The sequence below is a fragment of the Patella vulgata genome, chromosome 5 (assembly GCF_932274485.2).
Source record: "Patella vulgata chromosome 5, xgPatVulg1.2, whole genome shotgun sequence".
Lineage (NCBI taxonomy): Eukaryota > Metazoa > Mollusca > Gastropoda > Patellidae > Patella > Patella vulgata.
Window position 1 is genome coordinate 3,669,045 of NC_065883.2, and position 27,874 is coordinate 3,696,918.

The following is a 27,874-nucleotide window of genomic DNA, read 5'->3' on the forward strand; positions in this document are numbered from 1 at the left end:
TATTCTAGTATATTGGTGCTTTAATCTCTATATTTAACTATATTCTAGTATATTGGTGCTTTAATCTCTATATTTAACTATATTCTAGTATATTGGTACTTTAATCTCTATATTTAACTTTATTCTAGTATATTGGGGCTTTAATCTCTATATTTAACTATATTCTAGTATATTGGTGCTTTAATCTCTTTATGTAATAACCTTTATTCTAGTATATTGGTACTTTAATCTCTATATTTAACTTTATTCTAGTATATTGGTGCTTTAATCTCTATATTTAACTTTATTCTAGTATATTGGGTCTTTAATCTCTATATTTAACTATATTCTAGTATATTGGTGCTTTAATCTCTTTATGTAATAACCTTTATTCTAGTATATTGGTGCTTTAATCTCTTTATGTAATAACCTTTATTCTAGTATATTTGGGCTTTAATTAATTTTATTTGGTATGAACAGATGTATTGGTGCAGTAAATAAATCATGCAATTGTATGCTATATTTACATCAATATTACCCTGATAATCAGGTCTACAGTCTTCATTAACCAGACAGAAATGTAAATAGTTAATCAGCACGGCATGCATGTTGAATATCATATCATCCCAGTTTAAAAAATACCTTGGATAAAAAAACTAAAAAACACCAAACAAACTCCGGTTCAGAAGCTGTTGGCTGTTTGGTCGATAAAGTTCTATTAATTTTTGTAGTTGAGGAGTATTGAGGGAGAGTGCATTGTATGGCTTGAGTTTAGCTAGGGAGGGGTCGGTTTATTGAGTCACTGATGCGTGACAGTGTCAGCTTTATTTGTGAACCGCCCCACAGCTGTGGTATGAAGTAGTAAAATGTCGACAAGCCCCGGAGTCATTTATATCTAACAGCTACAAACGACATTAAACGCTATCATTTCTTCCTTTTTTATGCATTTTAACACGAGTTGTCATTTTAAACCCAAACAACATGGACTATATTTTATACTGAGAACAGTGTTAAATATTTTATATACCACGACAGCGAGCAGATATTCAACGCTTTTGTCGATATGACTTTACAAGTTTATTTACCAGACAGAAAAATAAAATAGGATTTTCAGGAATTGTAACATTTGATATTTTAAGTTCATTTTGCCATGGCAGCAACAATATACATGTATCCCTTTCTGTTTATTTTTTTTGGGGTTAGATGGCCGAATGGTTAGCGCATGCGGGTTGTGTCATAAGGTCCGTCATTTAGTCAACTGGCGTGGTTTCGATTCTCCGATTCTCCGGTTGTATGTGACAAGAAGTAGGGTCGCCTGTCCAACCTCATGGATTTTCTCTTGGTCCTCCAGTTTCCTCCCACTGCTAAAGAACCCTACGTGCAAGCGAATTATTGAAATAAAATTGAACCACATGTTAGTCTCAAAATGACCTAGTTAGTGTCGAGTGGACGTTACCCCCCTCTCTCTCTCTCTCTCTCTCTCTCTCTCTCTCTCTCTGTTTATTTTTAGGAAATAACTCTTTTGTTTATGACTGGATGCAATCAAACTAATGAGATCAAGAATTAATATGTTAGTCTCAATATACTCTAGTTGTTTTGAGTGGCTGTTAAATTCTGTCAAATTGTTTCTTATAAATTTGATAACAATTCCATAAAGATGGTCAAGAAACATTGTGCATTGAGCTGGAACTCCCAGATAACTTGCTTTCCGTTAACCTAATATTTCGCATCTCAATTAAAACAAGCCCATACAATTTCTAAACATCTTTTTTCCGGTCTCAGATTTCACCATTTACCCATCCCCGATACAAACTAGTCTTCGTGCGTCAAGTGGACTTAAAATTTCTTAGCTCAGGAACCAATTTGAAATATAAGAGGCGTTGCCCTGGCAACATTCGGTCTCTGTCTCCCACTACACCTGAATTGGAAAAAAAAATCAATATGGCTCCTTACAAGCGGGAGTTAACTGCCACAGTTGATGGGTACCATATATACATCATGTGTTTAGATGAACAGACGGGCAACGCTAATCAGTACAGTAGCCATGACGAAATATGATAGAGACAATGGTCAGGTTGTAGTTGGGTACAGTGATATAGAGGGGTTTAACGACGTCCCGGGTTAATTCGTTAATTGTACAAGTATAAACCCAAGAGTAAATAATAGGGGCCTAATACTTAGATATGCGAGAAAGGAAGCCATTTTAAATAGGCTATGGTAAAACAGTTAAAAATTAAACATATACATTATGCAAGAGTTAAATCTGCCTAGTACAGGTCTTTCTTTAGGCCTGAAATGTTATTTAAATTATTAATTAGACATTTATTAACTTGACAAGACCATAATCAACTCTCGATGACATTAGATACTTGAGATTTTAACTAAATTAGAACGTTTCAGCCATTTGATGATTAAATTTAAAAGTGGAGAAACCAGGCTTAGACTCGAATAACCAGTACAGTAATTACGATCAATGCACACATCTTGTCAAACCTTCAAAGGCTAATATTATCTTCGCTCACAGTAGAGTAATTTGAATGAAATTTTCAATATATTCATTTTGGATTCTCTATTTTTGAAAAATTATAGTGAGAACGGCCAGCTCTTTATCAAAATCTTAGCAATGCCCTTTTGAAATAAAGGGCATTATGCAAAGTTAAGGGTGAAAACTTAAAAAAACAAAAACTAGATTTAATATAACTCTTTGATTGGATGTTTCTCCGTGAAATGACCAAGTTTGTGTTGAGTGGACGATAAACCCCATTTCTCTCGATGTTCATTGTCTGTTCCCTCTGTATAATAGTGTGCAGTTCTCCAGAATTATTAAATGGAGATTACTGTAAATAACGTGGGTAGTTTTTAAGATGAAATCATGCAATTTGAATGAATTGTGTGATTTTTGTCTCCCAGAACGGTTATACAGATTTTTCCGTGGTGATGTTTTTGTTGATTGTGATTTGGTGAGTCACAATACAAGGATGTTACAGTGAAGTGATTTAAACCTAATAGTATAGTCATGATAACATCTGGTGACAGGTTCTAACAGTTCATTCATTCATTCATTCATTCATCCATCATTCATTGGCAATATTAATACTCTCATTGTACATTGCAGAACTTTAAACAGTTGTTGCAAGTTTAACCCAATAAATACTCAAATTGAATTTTTAACTAAATTACAAAATGGTTGGCGATGTGACATTGACATTTGTCATACATTTAAAGCCTTTGGATGGGATGAAAATAAACCAGGTCCTGTGTATACCGTTGGGTGCATGTTAAAGATCCCCTGATAGTTGGTCATGTGTATACCATTGGGTGGACGTTAAAGATCCCCTGATAGTTGGTCATGTGTATACCATTGGGTGCACGTTAAAGATCCCCTGATAGTTGGTCATGTGTATACTATTGGGTTCACGTTAAAGATCCCCTGATAGTTCGTCCTGTGTATACTATTGGGTTCACATTAAAAATCCCCTGGCAGTTTAAATTAAAAATAACAGCAGATCCCCGAGCAAAGTATCCCTCACAACACACTGCATGATATATATCCATCTTCATTGGTGCATGTAGAATGTTAAAATTGAACCATGTGTTCCCGAAATGACCTAGTTTGTGTCAGTGGACATTAAACCCCATTTCTCTCTCTCTCTCTCTCCCACCCTCTCTCTCTCTCTCTCTCTCTCTCTCTCTACTCTGAATACTCCCAATTTAACTGACCGAATCCTCCCAATTTAACTGACCGAATACTCCCAATTTAACTGACCGAATACTCCCAATTTAACTGACTCAATTCTCCCACTTTAACTGGATTAAGGATTTACAAAATGGTTGGTGGTCAAGCGATCTATTGCGTTTGATTTGATCATAAGGTCTGTCATATTACTTGACGTCACTCATGGAAACTGCCAATAAAAGGACTGACATTTGAAACTTTGTATATTACATAATAACATGAATCATGACAATAGTACAAGACAATCAGGAATATGAACTCATCAATCATCGGAGACCATTTATGTCTATTTCGAATCAAAAACAGCCATGTTTTAAATATCAAATGAAACGATTAGATGGATAATCAAGACTTTTAGTCTCTATTGTCAAGTACATGTACCATAGCTACGATGATGAGCAATCTATGCTACATCTTGTCAAGACTTCAAACACTCATAATTTTTGTTGATAACGACTTGTGAAATCTTGTTGAAATGTACGTCACAGTAAAATAAACCATAGTAATTGTTATCCATAAATCGTATGTTATTTGACTCATAACTTTGCTCAGAATAAAGTAATTTGGCTGAAATATTCAATATTGTCATTTTTCATAATCTATTTTTTTTGGGGTGGTTGGGTGGCCGAATGGTTAGCACGTGCGTACTGTATCATACAACCTGTCATTGAGTCAACTGGCATGGTTTCGAATCCCCGGTTGTACGTGACATGGAGTAGGGTCGCCTGTCCCACCTCATGGGTTTTCTCTGGGTCCTCCGGTTTCCTCCCACTGCTAAAGACCCCTGTACGCAAGCGAATTAATGAAATAAAATTAAACCATATGTTAGTCCCGAAATGCCCTAGTTTGTGTCGAGTGGACGTTAAACCCCATCTCTCTCTCTCTCTCTCCCTCTATTACCCGGTATCTATTTTTAAATAACAACCCTGTGATTGACACTTTCGATAACCCACAGATTTCTATCTTCACTAATTTTCTTCGAACTTTTAAGGAAGTTAAAAAAAACCCAACAACAGAATGTAGGAGAAATAAAAAGCGTTAATTCCGAGAATTATTAATAGGAAAATCTTGTTCTTGCTGGATGATAAATGAGGAGGTAAAACCAAAAAAATGTGTAATTAAGAAAAAACGGTAAATGTACGTTCAGCAATTACCTCCAGGATAAAATCCAGGAATAAATGAGGCAAAAAAAAATAAATAGTAAAATAATGTTTAAATAAAATAATTTTATTTCTGTCGTTTCATCTATAGAGGCTAAATTGATTAGAATATTCCCAAAAAAAAATTCTTACGATAAATTTATTCAGATGTTATAAAAAATAAAATACAAAAATTTCTAACAGAGTAATAAATTATATTTTTTTTAGAGCCGAACATTTTATATTTGAACTCTTTCATGTCCGTTCTGGATACATTTTTTTTTTTTTTTTTGCTGAATGAGGTTTTTCTGCGTGGTCTTATTAATCATAAGAGCGAAATTAGAAAATCAATTACTTGATGCTTGAGTGTCTGCTTTTCTGTAGTTTGTAATTTTTATTTAATCTTTAATTCAGTACATGAATTTTTTTCAAAAATTTATATTTTATGATGCAAGCAACACAAATTATATGTTAATACATGATTTTGAGATTTCTGATGAGTGCGAAATTGTTTTGTGAATGGAATAATGTAAAGATATTTGTACATGTATGTCAGTCGGGGGGGGGGGGGGGGTGTGGATGGCTGAATGGTTAGCACGCGCGCGCTGTATCATACGTTCTGTCATTGAGTCAACTGGCGGGGTTTCGATTCCCCGGTTGTCGCCTGTCCACGTACAAGTTTTACACACACATAGGCCCACGGTAGTAGTTACATGTACAAGTTACACAAACATAGGCCCATAGTTGCAGTTACATATAGAAGTTACACACACATAGGCCCATAGTTGCAGTTTGATTTATGCATTTCGTTAGTTTAACAAAGATCAGAACCAGGACATCATCATACATTTGTTACGGATAATTTGATACAAACAAATTGATGAAATTCAGAACTTTTGATGAATAAACCATATGAAGAGCCCCGGGGAAGAACAATCTAAGTCACTTTTTCAACGAACCCCAGTTAATGGCGCCATCTGGTAGCAAATTGTATAAGCTTTCCACGGAACAATCAATTTCAGGTAAAAACGATGGGAGTCACATCAAACCAAGGCCCTACTGAAATGGCCTTCCGGACAAATGCAAGTCCATCGTATTTATTTGACCATAATTTGGCTGAAAAGTGGAAGTCAGTTGTTGTACTGTAGTTGTACTGGTAATTATGATTCGTCTTAAACATCATTTTGAAGTTGTAATTAAACCCACTCGTTGTTTTATTCGCGTCAAGCATTCTTGTCCTAAAGTCTGTTTTGCCTTTTATGTGAAAAGACAAAAAATGTGACTTAGATCGTTCCTTCCCTGGACTCTTCATATGTAAATCTGAGATTATTTGTTAATAACGACAAGACAATTCGTGTCTTTAAGTAAAAGATGTAGAACTGATGTTTGACGTCTGCTTCTCCTTATTTTTATCACTGACAATATACAACAACAGGGGTGCTGTATTTTACAATGGAGGAGCTGAAAACTGGTCCACTGATGTGTGGAGGAGAGATTACACCCCATTCAGCCGTTTGACTGGTCATTTGTTGAAGATGTACAACAGATGTGACTGATGGTTGAGCTTGTAAGTCAACAAGGGGGGGAGTCTGGTGGTCGTTTAACTCTTTAATCTTTTGTCTTGGTGGATATATTGGTGGCATTAGCCGTCAGTATTTAACGTTTCCATGGTTACATGTTCTCATTCAGACAGATTGGGAAATAAGGGTCGAGGGGAGGGGGCGGGGATAATATAGATTAAAGAAAAGCAAACAGTAGTAGACAAAAGCGATTTTTTTTTTCCTAACTCACATTGTTAAATATGATTGTAGTTTGTTAGAAGCTGTACACCCCTGTCTGTCCCCTTTCCTATCCGGGGGGTCGGGTGGCCGAATGATTGTAGTTTGTACACCCCTGCCCGTCCCCTTTCCTATCCCGGCCGGTGGGGTGTCCGAATGGTTTAGTACACCCACTTTAGATCACAAGTTCTGTCATTGAGTCAGTTGGCCTGGTTTTGCTTCCTTACTTGATGTGGCAAGGCGTAGACTGCCTAACCTTATGTTTTTTGGGGGCGGGGGTCCTCTGGTTATCTACAAGGTTAAAAGAGACACAATCGAATTATTGAAGTAAAAAAATGTCCCCATATAATAGTCCCAAAATGTCCCAGTTTGTGGTTGGAAAACCTCTCTCTCTCTCTCTCTTCTCTCTCTCTCTCTCTCCCCCCCACCCCTCCCCTCCCCTCCCCTCCCCTCCCCTCCCCTCCTCCTCCTCCATTCTTTTCCCCTCAGAAACCCAGTGTTAAATGTACAATAATGTATGTGACGAGGAGTAGGGTAGCCTGTCAAACCTTGTGGGTTTTCTCCGGTTTCTGCCCACTGCTAAAAGACCCCTGGGCACAAACGAATTACTGAAATAAAATTATACCACATTGGTCTCTCTCCCCCCCCCACCCTTTCTCTCTCCCTCCCTCCCCTGAGACAGGAAGTGTTAACAGTAGAACAATTAGCGGTATTAGTGTCAGACATATAGAACAATGAAAATAGTGAACCATGATAATTTAATTGTACCTGGACAAAGGGACAAAGGGCTGGCTTTCCTACACCTGGTTGTGTTTATAAAGACCCCCACCAATAAATCAATCATAGTACAGCGACCATCATATATTATTAATCAGGTATAGAAGAGGGGATGGAAGCTTACCTTGAATTATTAATTAGCCCTAAAAATACCTGTCAAAGCCAATAAATCCATACTAGAGAGAGGTGAGATTAACGTCCATTCAACATAAACTAGGTCATTTAGGGACTAACATATGGTACCATTTTTATTTTAATAATTTGCTTGTGCATATGGGGCTTTTTATTTTTGAAACTTAATAACAAAATTTGAAAACTTTTCAAAATTTAAAAAAAGAGGTTGAATTGAAATTTGTGCATTTTTTAAAAGAGGAAATACATGTACCAGCAACAAATTTTTTTTTTTTTTTTTTTTTTTTTAGAATAGTACATTTGTAGAAAAGTAAGGTATATATCAGTATGAATCATTACTGTTAAAATTGATCAAATTATATACAGTTGGAATTTGATAGGTCATTCGGATGGGACAAAAAAACGAGGTCCCATGTATACATTGGCTTGCATGTAAAAGATCCCTTGGCAGTTGGAATTCGATATAAGAATAGGCCGTAGTGCCACTGTCCCGGCAAAATTTCCCTCACAGCACACTGTATGGCGTATGCCTGTCTTCATTAGCCCAGTTGGAGCAGAACAGTAGGACGTTAACCCCATTTCATTTTGTATTGAATCCAAGCCAGGTTATTATCAACCATGATATTTGGATTTTATATTCTTAAATGTTCAATAATTAATTTCAATATATTTTAGATAAGATAATCCTGTGGACGTTAAACAATGGAAATAAACAATATATTTGCTACAATAATAAGCGATCTACATTACACTCATAACTTTGCTCAGAATAAACTATTATCTATAAACTAAATATCTATTTTTAAACTGTTATAGCAATGACTGTCAGCTCTTTATCTAAATCTTACCTGATGCAAACTTTAATAAATATGAACGAACATATTTGCTATGATAATAAACGATTTAAGCTGTATCTTCAAAAAGTCGGAATGAAGTAATTTGAATAAAATTTTCAATATATTCATTTCGCATTATCTATTTTTTAACTGTTAAAGCAAGGACTGTCAGCTCTTTATCTAAATCTTACATAATGTATCTTTAATAAATAAATATGAAAGAACATACATATTTAATAATTGGGGAATATTACAATGTTTATCAGCTCTAGTTATACCGTTAACCTAAATCAAATTATATACATTATTTTCTATCGTATTATTTTTTATGACTAAATCCCAACACCACCCGAGGCCGTCTTAATTATTCCCTTTCATAAAAAAAACCCCGAGAGAAAAGCTTGTCTTGTGTTTTGATGGGGCTATATTAAGGGCAAGAGTTTTCTGACCCCAGGCTTAAGGTGAGAATCATAAAAAAAGGGAAAGATTGTTAAACAGGATTAGCGGAGACAAAGCCTTTGTATGAAGGGTGGAAGTTAAAGGGATTTTTGTTGTTAAGAAGAAAGGAAAAGTTTCCTATTGAAGCGGAGATCAACATATGGAATAAAGGGTTCGGTATTGTTTATAACGCTTTGTCAACAGGTTTTCGTGAAATTGTCAACAAGGGAACTGTATAAAGATGAGATTAGGGGTCAAACCATAAAAAGATTAAAGTTAATTGTATTATGACACTTATGTCACAGTGAATGATGTCATTATGACTTCACTTCATTGAACTTTATTTATTTAAGAGGTTAGAATTGGCCCCTATTTAACTTTATTAAGTAGTACTTTTGAAATGAGACATTTATTGATTTTAAATGATTGTTTGTTTGTTTTCTTCTGATGAGATTGGCTTACAAACTTACTCTTGGTGTTAGGGGATTGTTAAACCCCAGTTTATTGTAGGGGTGGGGGTGGTTAAACCCCAGTTTATTGTAGGGGTGGTGGTGGGAGGGATGTCATTGACTTGATTGTATCGAAGTTGAGCCATTAGTTGATTGTGTACATATAGATCTGACAGATGGTTTGTCCCAGTTTTTAAGTACAGGTACACGTACAAGCTGTTGTTAAGAGTAATTAATATAGTCCGTAATATACCTGAAACAGGTAGGTTATTTGGTTAGGGAAGCAGGTGGATTTGTTGGTCGAATGGTTTCGATTCCCCAGTTGTATGTGACAAGGAGTAGAGTTGCCTGTCCAACCATGTGTTTTCTCCGGTTTACTCCCACAACTGAAGATCCCTACGCGCAAGCAAAATATTGAAATAAAATTGAACCATTTGTTAGTCTCTCTCTCTCTCTCTCTCTCTCTCTCTCTCTCTCTTTCAAGGGATCTTTTACATGTCCACAAGTTAATTGTCCACGCGAGATGATTAATGCATGTTTAAATTAGCAGTCAGAGGAAACCGAAGGACCCGGAGGAAACCCATGAGGTTAGGCAGGCAAGCCTACTTCTTGTCACATACAAGCTTGGAATTTAAACACCACTAGATCCAGACCTTATGATCTAAAGTGGATCACTCACCAAGTCTCACAAGGATGGACAATTTGACCAATGCAGCAGTACACAATGGCAAATCCTTTTTTTTAGACCACTTCATACCACTTCTTGTTCACCTGAGAAATTCACATAGCTGATTTTTATTATCTTGGTGGCATGTTTTATTTCTTGTGTCTATGAATAAGAAATTTGGCAATTTCCCTCGGAGGTATGTTTTTATTGTGTATGTTGGCTGTAAGTTGAACATATTATTGAGGTGATCACAAACTCTCCTGTCATAATAAACACATAAATTATACGTTGTATACAGTCTTCAATATTCATATTAATACTGGTTTACATATACTATATGGTGGCAATCAGATTAAAACACAGATCATATTTTGTTTCGTTTTTTATAGTACAAAATTTCGTTTTACTTGTCTTTACTACACTAGGATCTGGAAGAGTTGTTATATAACCCGCGTTCTGGTTGATGTGAGGGATTAGCCCATGAAACGATATGTTACAGCGACTTCTTGAATCCACTAGAAACGTCTACACTGATTGATTAATCAATGTCTGACATCATAGGGTCAAAGTCCACTCGTACGACCCCTGACACGACATTTTAGTACAACTTGTCAGATCTTCGTGTAGTGTAGGCAATCGACAGTATAAAAAAAAACGAAACAAAATATAGATCTGTATTTTAATCAGGTGTTTTCGAGAAAACGGTCTTCAATAAACACAGCAGAACAGTAGGATGTTAAACTCCATTTCAGTTTTACGTTAAACCCCCATTTCATTTCCGTTTCGAGAATCTGTAAAAATATGGACATGGTTGTGGTCCTGTCTCCGTGATATCCCTTGATTTATATAAACTTTCCAATCTTTCAATGATTTCTTTCACTTTCAACATATTTCCAAAATCTTGTGAATTTTCCCGAGAAAATTGTTTAGTCAGAAATATTAAGCGTTTGTTAAAGAAAAAAGCCCAAAATTTAGAAACAACTTTGCATGAATTTATACAAGGCCACATACGTGAGTAGGGTCACCTGTCCAACCTTGTGGGTTTTCTCCGGGTCCTCCACTTTCCTGCCACTGTTAAAGACCCCTACGCTCCAGTGAATTTCAATAATTCACTTGTGTGTAGGGGTAATTAGCAGTGGGAGGAAACCGGAGGACCCGGAGAAAACCCACAAGGTTGGACAGGCAACCCTACTCCTTACCACATACAACCAGGAAATCGAAACCACGCCAGTTGACTCAATGACAGACATTATGATACAGCGCGCACGTGCTAACCATTCGGCCATCCAACACCCCTTAAATAAACATTAAAAAGAACCTAACCTACTATATCACTGTTTTGTCATCCCCTGTCACGTCTTCCCCTTTTTCTCTTCAACACAATCTCGTTTATGTTTTAAACATTTCTCCAAATAATTCATATTCTTCACAACTTGTCAAAAATTTTCTTAGCCTTGTGGGAAAAGAATTTTTGCGTTGAACTACCTTGCAATGTTATCATATTTATCGTGTTTCTGAAGATTATCCCTAGGGGATTATGGGTAAAGGTTTTTCTAGATAGATCCGCAGCCAGACCGGTCATATTGTTCTGCAAATATTGATTTAGAAATCTGCTTGGCAGAATTCACTGGTGAAAAATTTACCTTTTAAAAACTAAAACAATCGACACACATGATTTTTTTTTTGTTTTTTTTTCGGCAGTCAGCCATTTTAAGAAAATATTTAAGACGGTTTTGTTAAAAATAAAAATCTATTATAAAGATAAAATGGGATGCCGAGAAATAATATAGAATGGGGTTTAACGTCCTACTTTTCTGCACCAACTGGCTATATGTCAGACAGTGTACTTTGCCTACTCTTTTTAAATAAAATAAAATGGGGTTCAACATCTTAATGATGATAGAGGGATTCTGAGAAGCAACATGGGGATTAAATAGGCTTTGCCTGTTTCCCAATCCTAAAATTAAATAAATTAATGAATAATGTTTATAAAAAAAAAATTTGTATTAAAGAAATGGTGAAAAATTTGAAACAATTTGTGTTTTTACTATTAATTGGTGTCACTTTTCAAAGGTTTACTGGTTTTCCCGAGGGGCACTAGATCATTTATAAATTTAATTCACGTAAAAATATGTTCGTATTGAATGATTGATCGTCTTTTCTGAGTTTTAAAATTTATTGGCGATATATTTACTGATTTTCCGTGAGCATGAAAAAATTTGTTTCCAAAATACTGGATACAAACCTATTGTTTAATCTTGTATATTTCTGAAATAATTTAATAAAAGGTATTCAAGGGGCCATAGTAAGCAAAACCATACTCGCTTCAAGTTACTGTGTGTTATTTGCATATTTTGGAAAAAAATATCTAATCTTTCTACGACTTTTATCCACGCTAACTGAAATAAGAAAACAAAATCAAAACATTAGTGGAAGATTATCTTCTCAATGCCTGGGTTCATCGTGATTAACGTGGTTTCCCCTTGTCAGTGATGCAGGACGGAGGGCCTGACAAGGACAGCTGTCTAGTCCTTCGGATGAGACGAAAAACCGAGGTCCCGTGTAAACATTGGAATGCACGTAAAAGATCCCTTGGCAGTTGGAATTCGATATAAGAGTAGGCGATAGTGCCGCTGCCTAGGCAAAATTTCCTTCATAGCACACTGTATGGCGTATGCCCGTCTTTATTAGCCCAGTATAGGAGCAGAACAGTAGGACGGTTAAACCCCATTTCATTTCATTTCATTTCATCGTGATTAATAATAGGTATAGTCGGTTAAAGTTGGCCATGACTTTGGCGATGTCCGATTTATAACGTCTGCAGATCGAGGATTCTGGACGAAATAATAGGTATAGTTGATTAAAGTTGATGAGGACTTTGACGATGTCCCATTTATAACGTCTGCCGATCGAGCATCATATCTTCGTTAATACGGAACGAAATTAAAATTTTTTGACTGATATTCATTTTAGAGATTCAACTTTAAAGCGAGAATTTCAAATTTTCTAAGAAAGTCAAAACATAATTATTTCTATGTGTTTTGCTCAATAGTTTATCAAACTCACTATTATACGACCATGGGCATTATTTCCCACCCTTAAAAATCATTGACACAGGAAATAACAACACAATTACCTCCCCTGTTTTGCTATTGACAACATGGGGCAGCCATTTTCAGACGTTGGAATTTGAAGTTAAAAATGATATTTTTGCCAATTTCTCAGCTGGCAATAGCGAATTATAGGATTAATAGGATTATTCTTTAACAAGGTAGGACTGTTTATGGATACCATCTATTTTAAGGCTTTATTTTAATACATTTTAAAAATATAACTTGAAAACTTGCAATTGCAACTTTAACGATATTATAGTTAGTACAAGGTACAAATTTATGAATACACAATTACTGAGTTTAATATACTAATCAATGTTTGCTTGATAAGAACGATAGTATCCTTGTCTAAAAGCCGCTTAATATTAAACTCAATAATTGTGTATCCATAAAATTGTACCTTGTGTTAGTATGTTTAATTACTAATTGCCAATCAAAGAAGATATTGTAGTTAGTAAGGGATGATGAATCCCTTAATTGATGCTCAGAAATATTTTCTCCTCTTGTACAACAGTTTTAGGTGTACCTGACAAAATGTCAGACACTAGTGAAATAATACCTGATATTTTCAACTTATTGCCGGACTTGTATTAATAATATCAATAAAAAAGACAAATCAGTGGCGGACAAAATGACAGGCACCAGAGGTTTAGTGCCCGACAAAGCCTGAATCTGTGCCTGACATTGTCTGTGACAGGTGCCTTATTTCCAGGCTTGGGACACTGAAGCGTTTGAGCCTCTAAGCTTATGTTTATCAGATAGTAGGATATTGGTACCAACCAGAAAGACTCCAGTTAAGATTTAGCGGGTCAAATTGCCGAATAAGTTCAGAATGAATTAAACAAGTAAATTGTAAAAATTAATTTTAGGTTAAAAACTCATTGTATCTAATGGTAACGAGATAAGTTCCAGTGAATTAAATACTAAATCTAAAAATTAATTTTAATTTAGATTTCACTATGTTAGTAACTAATGGAAACAAAATATTAGTTTTAAACTCTAATCAATAAAAATAGAGTTTTCTTAAGTAAATTCATTAAACTCTTGACTCTATTAGACTTTATAAATTAGGTTTGAATTAAACATAATACAAAAGAACTGGTCAGACTTAAAGTAGCTAAGTCTCTAACTCAATATCATTCAAAATCTTCAACATTGAAAACACGATTTATTTGTCAAATTAAATCAACATTAATGTTGTGATCTTACTGGAATAAGATGGGCTTTTGATATCCAATATTTAAGACAAAATAAACATTTTACTATTGGTACACGAATCGTGTACCATAATGCGCTTCAGCCCCAGTTGTAAAAAGAGACTCGAGGGACGAGGCTAGACACATTGCACCAAATCGAACGGCGTATGTAGACTGGAATAACCAGACGCTAGAAATTTGCACTTGATTGAGACTGCTGGCTTATTTCGCCGAACATAACTGATTTGAAATTGGAGTAAAAACAGAAACCATTGAATGTAAATCAGTTTATATACATTCATATTACAGTATTATATGCGTTGCGACCCACTTTAGTCAATTTCTAGGTCCCAAATGTTAGCGATTTAGCTCCTTTAAGTTAAGAATTTACTCCATACTGTTGGCCTTATTTTAACTAAAATATAGCTCTTTATAAAACTTTTGTTGTTTTTATATACATCAACAAGAAACTATGTGAACAGTTTGGTGTTTCTGGATCAAAGATATTTCTCATAAACAGTGATTGAAAGTTGAATAAATTCTTAACGGAAGTCTGAGAATACTTTGTGATCTCGGAACCTGTTCTTTAAATTAGACAAAAAAATTTGAAACTTAAAAAAAAAAAAGTACAATGATAAATTTTGTTTTATTTTCATAAATTAAATTTATATTAAACTGTGCATATTTTCCTTGTTACAAGAAAAACTTGTTCTTTGAAATAGACAAAAAAATTTTAAAACTTAACAAAACAAAAAATATGAACAATTTGTTACCAAACCTGTTTTGTTTTTCTCGTGGCCGTATTAAAGATATCTTGATATGGACACGCCCCTTCCTGAGTGTGAGAAAAACAAATGTAGACTTTCAACCAATGGGGTTTGTTGTTGTATTAGCGATATTTTCGTTTACTCGGTAATAGAAACAAATAATCAATGAGCCGAGTTCTCTTTGCTTTCGTTGTTTGTCGTCAAGTTAGAAATGCACGGAGAGAGGAAATATTATTGCTATTGTCTTCATCAAATAAGATTTTATTCCGTTTTAACGTCAACGCTTCTTGGTTATTATTCGTCCACAAAGTTTGCTACTCCATTCGTTGCTATAGGCTAGATTTTAAAGTTCCCCGTCACCAGGCAATAGCAGACGGGACCATGTTTGCTTCTAATATTTGAAATTTCAAGGGTGCTTTTTGCCAGATGAAATTTGCTGCAGTTTTTTGGGTTGCATTTTAAATTTTGTTCTAAATTAAAATAAGTAAAATTAACTTTTGAGTCTTGGTGAATTTAAAGTACTTTATTTTTTTTTTAATAATTTACTTTTTTTTTTTACATGTATCAGAAGTTCATTAATATTAATTTTTTTGACTGTTTATATACAAAAATGTTTAATTTAATGCATCTGTGCATTGATGACTTTATTTTTCAACCAATCAGATTAAAGGAAATTAGCTATTTCTGCTACAGTTTACTGATATCGTAATAATTATTCGCTAGACAATACTTTCAGAAATATTTACTATAAATACAGAGTTCAAAACGATTGGCTAAATGAGTAGTTTTTAAAACAGAATCCCTCGTGTGTCAAATTAGATTAATTTGGGATTTATATGAAATGTATGTTGCCTGTGGGATTTTATAATTATTATCTAAACGTAATTTAATTGTTGTCTTCCTGATATTTCGTCAGATATTATCTAAATATTACGCTAGTAGCAAATCTCATCACCTTAATGTATCAATCTTCGTTTCATTAGCCTGTCCAACCTTGTGGGCCCTCAGATTTCACCCCATTGCTAAAGACCCCTATGCGGATGCGAGTTATTAAAATAAAATTGAACCATATGTTAGTCCCACAATGCCTAATTTGTGTCGAGTGGATGTTAAACCCCATTTCATTTCATTCCATTTCTCGAATAGATTGCACGCACATTGCGAATTCATCCACACAGTTGGTGCTGTGTCATTTCATTCCATCCATCAATTAGCTCAGTTACTACACACTGTAACCCAGGTACCGTTTAATCTTGTGTATCTAGCACTTATTTCTTTAACATTCGTTTAATATCAAATCTTTGTTTAAAAATTCGTAAAAATCGTTTAAAATCACCCAAAATCATCTAATTTGTACTTTTGTCCAGTTTAAAGCTGACCATTCAATTTTGATAATGAGTGTCCAATTAAAGTGACAGACAAAGTAAGATGTTACACCCCCAGGTCATTGATGTGGAATTTAAAATTTTTATTTTGATATTTAAGAATAAAGTTCTGGCCACGGATTGGGGGGATTGCAGAGAGTAATATTTCCATAATGATCAATATTTAAAAATAAAGTTTGTGGCCAGGGGTTGCGGAGCGTAATATTTACCCAATGAACGATATTCCCACACATTATGTGTATTATAACGATTGTTCCACCTGACAAATGGCCGTATGCTTGGTTACCGTGGATATCGTTACAAACCACCTTGTCATCATGTTACTTTCCACACCACGTCATGTTTGCGTTAACAATTTAGTACACAACTTCTAAACCCTGAGTCCACTCTCGACATTCCGGCCGATCACCGGTCATTTTCCCAGCCACTTAAAAGTTAAAAGTGAAGAGTGTGATATCCATTGATCCCTTCACAAGATTTGATGATTAGTCGTAGTTTTTGATCTGCCTAGTTCCGTGTTAATCATTCCTCTCGTAAAGGCGTCCATGTTTGGCAGTTCTGTAAAATAAATTGGTTTGCTTTCTCTTTGAGGTGATATCATTTTCTAAATTGACATTTGGTGACTCAAAGATCTTGTTTTCTTGTTCATGTTAGGTTTTGGTTGAGGAAAAGAAAAAAGCAAGGAGAGAAGAACTTGTTGAGTTTTGTGTGTTGAAATGATATAAAAGGAAATGAAATGGGGTTTAACGTCCTACTGTTCTGCTCCGAACTGGGGTAATGAAGACGGGCATACGCCATACATTGTGCTGTGAGGAAAATTTTGCCCGGACAGCGGCACTACGGCCTATTCTTATATCGAATTCCAACTGCCAAGGGATCTTTTACATGCAAGCCAATGTATACATGGGACCTCGTTTTTTTGTCCCAGGCACTACAGCCTACTCTTATATCGAATTCCAACTGTCAAGCGATCTTTTACGTGCATGCCAATGTGTACACGGGACCTCGTTTTTTTTCATCCCATCCGAACAACTAGACAGCTGTTTTTGTCAGGCCCCCCCATCCTGCACCACTGACAAGGGGAAACCACATCAGAAAATCTGGATGCACTTTCTTGACCAATGCAGGGATTGAACTCCCGACCACCAGATTAGCGAGCCAGCGTCTTACCCACTTAGCCACTGTGTTGAATATATGTGATGGTTTCTTTACCCTGGAGAATACAACCCTGAAACAAATAAACAAATAAATAAACACAAGATGGTTGGTGTGAAATGTCATTTATTAAATGGGGAGGGGTTTGATGGCTGAATGGTTAGTGTGCGTGTTGTATCATAAGGTCTGTCATTGTGTCGACTGGTGTGGTTTTTCGATTCCCCAGTTGTATGTGACAAGGAGTGGTGTCATCCTCATGGGTTTTCTCCCAGTCCTCTGGTTTTCCCCCACTGCTAACGACCCCTATGCACAAGCAAATTATTGAAATAAAATTGAACCATATGATAGTCCTGAAATTACCCCTCTCTCTCCCTCTCCCTCTCTCTCTCTCTCTCTCTCTCCATTGATAATTTATCAGGGTACTGACTGCAATGTACTGTTTGTTTTAGCTATGTTTTTTAACAATTTAGGGGGGTTGGATGGCTGAATGGTTAGCGTGCGCGCGCTGTATCATAAAGCCTGTCATTGAGTCTACTGGCGTGGTTTCGAATCCCCGGTTGTACGTGACAAGGAGTAGGGTCGCCTGTCCAACCTCGTGGGTTTTCTCCGGGTCCTCTGGTTTCCTCCCACTGCTAAAGACCCCTACGCGCAAGCGAATTATGTAAATAAAATTAAACCATATGTTAGTCCCGAAATGACCTAGTTTGTGTCGAGTGGAGGTTAAACCCCATTTCTCTCTCTCTCTCTCTCTCCCTCTCTCTCTCTCTCTCTATTTGTTCATCCCCTGTTAAATGTTAAACTCTATTTCATTTGATTTTATTTATTCATCCACTTTTCATCTTCAGTCATTCATGCATGTTAGTAACAGTTTGTGAAAACAAACAAAATATAAAAAACAGCCACAGAGAAACAAGATGAAATGAAATGAAAGAAACCACTGACTTCGACCTAATAACTATTATGTATTTGATGCCCTATAAATGTTTGAGATATTTGATAATGGCACATGTTTAAATTCAAATATATCATTCAGAGTTATATTTTCCTAACAAGCCATCAATATAAATGAAGCGATGAAAAAAAAAAACAAAACAAAACCAAAAAATATAAAAAAAAACAGTTAAAAGTTTGCATAATTTATACAGCAAAAATCTAAACAGAGAATAAAGCCAGAGAGAGAAAAAAAAGTCCATCACTCGACTTGAAACATTATGAGTCAAACATTTTGGTTTTTATTTAACCTGATTTTAAATGTTCATAGTTTTGGCACAGCTTTAACTTCTGCTAGCAGTGTTGTTTTTTTTTTGTTGAGTGTATTTTTTTTAAACCGGTTTTTATTTCTCTGTTGAGCTCATATCTAAAGCTCTCGCGCAAAAGTAAAAATAAAACAGAAAGTGATTTGGATTTGTAAGAAAAACAAGAAAGTTATTATTTATTATGAGTTTTGACTGGTTTGTATGAAGATCATGTTGTGATATTAATTTCTTACCCGCGATATATTCTCAGTCGAGGAGTCATGTTCAGCATGGGTATTTTACATAATAAGAGGAATACAGATTATTGTTACGAAGTGGAGAGATACTGTTGTCCACCGTCTGCTGACATGGTTATGTTTAACCCCAGCCCGACCCCACCTTACGTTGTCGGACAAGGTAAGAGGAGGGAGTTATCTGTTCCATCATACCAAAGAGTAATTAAATAATTTAGGGTTTAACGTCCTAATAAAGAGGGACATTTTGCCTGGACAGTGGCGCTATGGCCTACTCTTCTATCGAATTCCAACTGTCAAGGGTTCTTTTAAGTGTACGCCAATATTTGTCTATGAATACATTCTACTTTTCTGCACTAACAGGGCATACGAAGACAGGCTTGCACCAGTCATTGTGCTAATAGGGGAATTTTGCCTGGACAGTGGTGCTACGGCCTACTCAAGGGTTCTTTTATGTGCATGCCAAGTTCGTACATGAATACTTCTACTTTTCTGCATGGACTGGACGTTTGAAGACAGGCTTACAGTGTGCTATGAGGGAAATTTTGCCCGGATAGCGGCATTACGCCCCATTCTTATTTCAAATTCCAATTTACTCCCTGAGCCCTCGACTCTATGTTAAAGAAAATAGAGTGTAATGTTTGTGAGGAGTGAAGCTGGATGCTTAATGTTTGACGTCAGTCAAGAGGTAAATGACTTGGCAGCAACAAGTGTCTGTAATAAGTATATATGGTTGTAAAATGTTAAATAGATGAACGAGTTTCGCCTTGTTCTAGAGTTACTGGGCAGTGAGTATGACGTACCAAAATAATTTTGACATCATTAGAAAATTTTTTTTTTTTTTTTTTGAAATCAAAACACAGGAAGGTCATGAGAATAAAGGTGGATATATGTCAGTGTTATTAATGTTAATTACTTGTCCACCTATCCGTAGGACTATACACTTTTTTTGTGACAGTTCCACAGATGTTACCTTCACTTTTCGTTTTTGGTTGCGGGGTTGGATGGCCGAATGAATGGTAAGCATGTGCACGCTGTATCATAAGGTCTGTCATTGAATCAACTGGCGTGGTTTTGATTCCCTGGTTGTACACAAGGAGTAGGATCGCCTGGCCAACCTCATGGGTTTTCTCCAAGTCCTCCAGGTTTCCTTATGCACAAGCGAATTTATTGAAATAAAATTGAACCATCTGTTAGTCCTAAAATGACCTAGTTTGTGTTGAGTGGAGGTTAAGGAGATTAAACCTCTCTCTCTCTCTCTCTCTCTCTCTCTCTCTCCTATGCACAATCTTCATTCTGTTATTCTGTTTCAATGTACAATGTGTATATGTATATACAGTATATGGCTATTGGATATTTATAATATGCAACACCTTCCACTGTTTCAACAGGCTATGTTAAATATGTGACCCTTGACCCGATAACTGGTTTGAAAGGAGAAAGTATGTTATAATAATTATTTTAATGTTATTCAATGTTTTATACGGTCTATATATATATATTGGTACATGTGTACATAATGTTATAGATTTTCAAAATGAGAGAGAATCTACTAGCTTGTATTCAATCAAGTCAGGGGTGGGGATAGGGAGAGAGAGAGAGAGAGAATCTTCTAGCTTGTATTCAATCAGATCAGGGGAGGAGCGATAGAGGGTGAGAGACCCCAGAGCAAACCCAGGCGGTTTGATAAGCTACCCTACTCCTTGTCACATACATTGTTGTAAACTTAACACTGGGTTTCTAAGGGGGGAGAGAGAGAGAGAGAGAGAGAGAGAGAGAGATGTTTTACGTGACTATACCTTTTGTCAACTTTCATTGAAATCATTACGGGACTAACATATGGCAGGGATGTTTAGCAATGGTAGGATACCAATGGGTCGAAAGAATCCCTACGAGGTTGGACAGACAACACTACTCATTGCCTTGTAGGTACAAACTAGGTCATTTTGAGACTAACATATGGTTCAATTCTATTTCATTAATTCGCTTGCATGTAGAGGTCTTCAGCAGTGGTTGACTAAAATTTATGCTTTCAACCACTCGGCCACCCAACTTCTCTGTCGAATAAAATACTTAGGCCTAGAGGTTAAATAACAGAATTCGGCCTAAATATTATAGATGTGAGCTGTAAAAGGAACCGATAAAGTTGAAGAGTTCAGAGTGCGAGGAGGGGAAATGATGCACAAGTAGGAAGGGTTGTGACAGGAAGTACTAGTCTATCTATGTAAATTGACCTAGATTAGATTATCCAGTTTCTGTTAATATGATAAATATACGATATATGAAATTAACCAGGTCATGATGTTGTCGTCTTCGGTACAGGAACAGAAATGAAATGACGCACTGCTTATATAAGCGGGATTTTACTAACTTGCGTAACCCCAAGCGATTTTCTTCCACCTAGTGTTTAATGGAGTTCAGACAACATATTACATGTTAGTCCTGAAATGACATAGTTTATTTGGATGTTGTCAGTTCAAAAACAGAAATAAAATTACGCACTGCTCACAAGAGGGCTTTTACTAACTTGTATAACCTCGAAAGTTTTTCTCCCAACAAGCGTTTAATGGAGTTCAGACAACATATTATATGTTAGTCCTGAAATGAAGTAGTTAATTTGGATGGAGATTATTAAACCCCAATTTTTATAAAATGAGCTTTCATTTTCTGTACCAACTGGGCTAATGAAGGCGGACATATGTCGTGTGATGTGACGGAAACTCCGTCTGGACCACTGTGTGGCCTCCTACTCTTCAAATTTCATCTGTAGAGTGTTCTTTACGTGCAGGTCAATGAGGACATCATGTAAAACCCAGGTATCATGTACATGTTGGTGTGCACGTAAAAGAATCCTCGACAGTTGGAATTCGAAATAAGAGTAGGTCATAGTCAGTCATATACTGTACGGGATATGCCTCTTTTCAATAGCCCAGTTGGTGCCGCAAAATAGGACGCCATACTGCATTTCACTTCAGTGGCGTGCAGAGGTTGGATAAGGCTCTGGGGGGCGAAAACTCCTTGATTCATGTATAGGGCCTAGTATTCATATTAAACTTGGGCTGTCTATCTACAGTTAGCTCCACTTGAGTACAGACACTAAGCTAGTTGACAGACATTTTGAGTCCTAAATCAACGATTTTAGTCGAAAACACGAATTATACTTCGTATATTCTCCTTTTATTTAATTAATAAAATTAAAAAAGTTTAATTAGTCTTTGTGTATATGACAGGTGTGAAACGGAGTAGAACCACATTACAATACAATCATAGGCGTACAGGAAAATTTTTGACTGAGGGGGGGGGGGGGGCGGTGGTGGTTGGTGCCCAGAAAATGTAGTTAGGTTCTTAGTATGTTACATAATAATAATAAATTCGCTGTTAAATTGGACACATTCAAGAGTGCAATATTATTGTATACAACTTTTACAAAGTACAATTGTGTGCCCAAATTTTCCCAGCATTTGGTGCCCAAAATGGGGGGGGGGGCAGCCGCCTCCCCACCCCCCCAGCTGTACGCCTATGAATACAATATACCGTACTATGTTTTTTTAGATATGGCGGCCATTTAGGACAGAGATCTATTCTCAAAGTTTCAAGTAGATGGAACTCAACGTGCATAATTAATGCCCATAAGTTTGATAAAGAAAGACATTTTGAATCGGGGGGGGGGCGGGGGGGGTGAATGGCTGAATCGTTAACATGTGGGTGCTGTATCATAAGGTCTGTTTTTGAGTCAACTGGCGTGTTTTAGATTCCCCGGTTGTACGTGAGAAGGAATAGGGTCGCCTGTCCAACCTCGTGGGTTTTTTCCGAGTCCATTGGTTTCCTACCACTGCTAAAGACCTCCCACGCGCAAGTGAATTATTGAAATAAAATTGAACCATGTGTTAGTAGCAAAATGACCTAGTTTGTGTCGAGTGGCGGTTAAATCCCATCTCTCTCTCTCTCTCATATTTTCAATTTGTCAAATCAGATGATATAAACATTTTATTCAAATTCAGTAGGGATATTTAGTTTTGCTCTTTCATTGGACGCTACTCCCTTAATAGATGATCGAAGTCGTTGCCCCTTCTGACCCTCTATTCTATTTTATTTCGGTGTCACAGTTTTCATACTCAGTTTGTTCAAGTGTTAATTTTTAAAATACTTTTATAATATTCTAAACCCAAGTATCAACATCTGACTCTTTTAATGAGCGATTTCCGGTCTTGTATCCTGACATCTTTATCATTAGTACTCTCACTGTGACTGGCAAATATTATCTTCAATCTGGGTCTGTGTGTTCTAATTCTACTGGGGTTGTTGGATGGCCGAATGGTTAGTACGTGCGCGCTGTATCATAAGGTCTGTCATTGAGTCAACTGGAGTGGTTTCGATTCCCCGTTTGTACGTGACAAGGAGTAGGGTCACCTGTCCAACCTTGTGGGTTTTCTCCGGGTCCTCCGGTTTCCTCCCACTGCTAAAGTACCCTACGCGCAAGCGAATTATTGAAATAAAATTAAAACATATGTTAGTCCAGAAAAGACCTAGTTTGTGTCGAGTGGAGGTTAAATTCCATCTCTCTCTCTCTCTCCATCTCTCTCTCTCTCTCTCTCTAATGGGACTGATTTTGTTCTGTCTTTAGTACTGTCATCTAAATATTATCTAAAATTTTATTTTTATCCTGGGTCTGAGTTTTCTCTACTGATTTTATTCTAGGTCTGAGCATTCTCAACTGATTCTATTCTGGGTCTGAGTGTTCTAATTCTGCTGATTTTGTTCTGGGTCTGAGTGTTCTAATTCTGCTGATTTTGTTCTGGGTCTGAGTGTTCTAATTTTACTGATTTTATTCTGGGTCTGAGTGTTCTAATTTTACTGATTTTATTCTGGGTCTGAGTGTTCTAATTCTGCTGATTTTATTCTGGGTCTGAGTGTTCTAATTCTACTGATTTAATTCTGGGTCTGAGTGTTCTAATTCTACTGATTCTATTCTGGGTCTGGGTGTTCTAATTCTACTAATGTTATTCTTGGTCTGAGGTCCTGCATACGCATTGGCTTGCATGTAAAAGATCCCTTAGCAGTTGGAATTTGATATAAGAGTAGGCCACAGTGCTGCTGTCCGGACAAAATTTCAGTCACAGCACACTGTATGGCATATGCCCTTCTTCATTAGCCCAGTTCGGAGCAGAACAGTATGACCTTAAACCCCATTTCATTTTCTCATCCCAAAGAGCAACTTTCTAATATCTCGGGAAAAGATCGTTTAATGTTATTAAGACAGAATCACATTTTTGTTTTAAAAACATTTTTATGTTAATTATATCTAATCAGAAGGTTTCTTTCTACGCGAAAAATCTGCATGTTCAAGTTTGTTTGAGAAGAAATAGAAAGAGCGGGAAAAAATGGAATTGTAAGGTCAATTGCTGTTTTCTTAGAATGCCAGAAACGTTTTTTTCCTTCCTGGTGAATTGGTATCGTAGGTTTTACTTTCGACAACTATATTGTAATCACGGTTTTTCGTTTCCATCACTCATCTTATGCAATATCGCATTTTGTTAAAGGGACTTTTACACAATATCTCATATCTTATCTTGTTAAAGGGGCTTTAACACAATATCTCATCTTGTTAATGGAACATTTAATCAATATTTCATCGTGTTAGGGACTTTTACACAATATCTCATCTTGTTAAAGGGGCTTTGACACAATATCTTATCTTGTTAATGGAACATTTAATCGATATTTCATCGTGTTAGGGACTTTTACACAATATCTCATCTTGTTAAAGGGGCTTTGACACAATATCTTATCTTGTTAAAGGGGCTTTTACACAATATCTCATTTCAAGTAGCTATACTTCGAATTCAATATTATTCATAATATTTGTGATTAAAACCACACATTAATATTAGTCCAATTCAATCAATATTGATATTGTCATCTTGCTGTGAAAATAATCAATTATTTAAGACACAATGAACATTTTAAAAACAGTCTGCGACCCCATTTTCGTTACTTTTTGATCAAGCACCATTTGTAATAGTGTGCCTTCATGGCGACTGCCATTTAATTTGAACTGCTTGTGTATTTCGCTGGATATTACTGATTAGAAAATAAAATAAAAATTTAAATATTAAATGTAAATCAATTCATGTACATTCATATGTGCTTTTTGATGTATTTCGTTCTCTCTCTCTTTATTCTCTCTCTCTTTCCTACCCTCCCTCTCTCGCTTTCCAACCCTCCCTCTCTCGCTTTCCTACCCTCCCTCTCTCGCTTTCCTACCCTCCCTCTCTCGCTTTCCTACCCCTTTCTTTCCCTCTCACCATCTCGCTGTACCCCACTTTCTATCTCTCAATGACAGAAACAGTTTTAAAAACTTTTACTAAGTCAACAGATAGAAATACGGATAGTTTTCTCACAGAGTATTAAACCCAATCATTAAGGCATTGTTCGTTTACAATAAAATAAAATGTAGGCGTGGAATAAAAAATGGAAGGCTATTACATGTACATGACCACGATCAAACCGATCTCTTGTATTGACATTTAGATTTATATTTTTCAAACGTTCAATATTTTTTCACAAATAAATCATTATTACTATCAATGTTTTACACAAATTTTAGTTCCTAGGAGATTTCGTCATTTTTTAAAACTTTATAGTAATTTTGCTGAAGTTATGTAAAAGGCTTATTAACAGTTTTATGAGGAGGAAATATTATTTTGTTTTTGGCATCGAGAAATTAAATTTGATAAAACATTCCAATAGCTTATCTTTTTCTGATTGAAGAGTTAATAAAGGGGATTTTTATATTTTTGCGGAATCAACTAGATACAATCACCGCTGTGATAATAGTGGTAGAAATTTTAACAAGTTGACATTTATTTAAAGAATGATCCTGTTCGATGATTTGTTTTGAAATATGAAAGCTATTTAAAGATATATCTTTAGAAATGAGTGAAGAGTTAAGAACAACAAAATAAAATTTACATAAAATGAAATATCTAAAATACGAAAAAGACACCATAAAAATATTTATGCCTAAAATTTCACAGTCATACATACAAATGTTAAAATGGTTGAAGATTTCCCTGAAAATATGTTTTCAGTTTTGATTTAAAAAAATTGTGTGAAAACTCTTGCAATGTGTAGAAATTGATTACTGCTAAATATTCTCAATGATGATATTGATGATGATGATAATGGTAATAATGATAATGATACTAATAATAATGATGATAATAATGATAATAATAATGATGATGATAATGATAATAATACTGATGATAATTATGATAATAATATTAATGATGACAATGACAATGATAATGATGATAATAATAATGACAATGGTAATAATGATAATGACAATAATGATAATAACAATAATAACTATGATAATGATAATAATAATGAGAATACTAATAATAATGATAATGATGATAATGACAATGATGATAATATTAATGATAATGATAATATTAATGATAATGATTATAATACTGATGATAATGATAATAATAATATTAATGATAATGATTATATTACTGATGATAATAATTATAATACTGATGATAATGACAATGATAATACTATTAATGGATAATATTAATGATAATGATAATAACAATAATAGTAATAATAATAATGACAATGATAGTAGTATTAATGATAGTGATTATAATACTGATGATAATGACAATAATAATAATAATAATAATAACAATAACAACAATAACAACAATAATAATAATAATAATGACAATGATAATGATAATAATGACAACAATAATAATGACAACAATAATAATGATAATAATAATGGTGATAATGATGATAAAAATGATAATACAAATTTTAAACCTTGAAATTATATCAAGATAAGTTTAAACCTTGAAGTTGGTTAAAATTCATCAAGATAAATGAAAAAAAACCCACCATGACTTTTGTTAATAATTTTGTCTGCTTCCCCCCTTAATTAAAATTCAATTGATTTAAAACAGAATAAACTAAACAGATAATTTATCGTGTGGAATTGTTTTAAGTTCGTGGATTGAAATAGTTCAATTCAGCAAGATTAATAATGTTCCATTGATTTTAGTCTGCTTCCCCCTTTAATTAAAATTCAATTGATTTAAAACAGAATAAGCTAAACAGATAATTTATCGTATGAAATTGTTTTAAGTTCGTGGATTGAAATAGTTCAATTCAGCAAGATTAATAATGTTCCATTGATTTTAAATGGAATCAACCGAAACGATAATTTATTGTGGGTAATTGTTTTAAATCGGTGGAATGGAGAAATTAAATAAACACTTGATGATGTGGTTGTAGACATATCAAACAGTCTTTAGCCAGAAGTTAAACCCGTTACCTATGAATTTATCGCCGACTGTACAAGCGAACCCACTCGTTGTTTTTTGATTGTTTTTAACCAGTGATGTTGTTCTTACGTTAAGTGAAGAGGTTTAAAGGCTGGGTTAAAACTGGAGGGCCCCGAGTCACCCTTACTTTGTTTACTCTCGATGTAAACCCTGTCATCCAGCCAAAGGGATGAAGATACTCTTTGTGGATGACATTCCTTCGTTTCTAGCTAGGCCAGCTTTCTGTTTGTCTCGGGACATTTCACTCACGGGACGGACAGTTAACGCGAGCTGTGAGTATTAGATTGTCAGAGAGGCACGTTTTCTTGCCATTCCGGGGTAAATTACATCGGTTTAGTCACACGGTATCACAGTCGGGCAGGCTAATGGTAATAACAAACCGACCACCCTTTCCCTTGGCCATATTTAGCGCCACCTTAAAAGGTAGGATTTTTGTGATTTTTTTGTTTTAAATGATAACTTATCGTTGAGT

At 35.4% G+C, this 27,874-nt stretch overlaps 1 protein-coding gene across 4 annotated transcripts in view; it reads left to right on the forward strand.

Annotated features, from left to right (window-relative positions):
* Positions 1-27,874, forward strand: part of LOC126822586 (NGFI-A-binding protein 1) — an 87,680-nt gene that overhangs the window by 10,520 nt on the left and 49,286 nt on the right. The window contains exon 1 of one of the 4 annotated variants that reach the window (XM_050551548.2): positions 18,975-19,199. The exons of 1 other annotated variant lie outside the window; for it this stretch is intronic. In XM_050551548.2, coding sequence (XP_050407505.2) covers positions 19,064-19,199 — 136 coding nt within the window. In that variant the 5' untranslated portion in view covers positions 18,975-19,063. Of the gene's footprint in view, positions 1-18,974; positions 19,200-27,579; positions 27,826-27,874 lie in introns of those variants that run through there. 2 more of the 4 variants (XM_050551549.2, XM_050551550.2) reach the window with 2 other exon arrangements.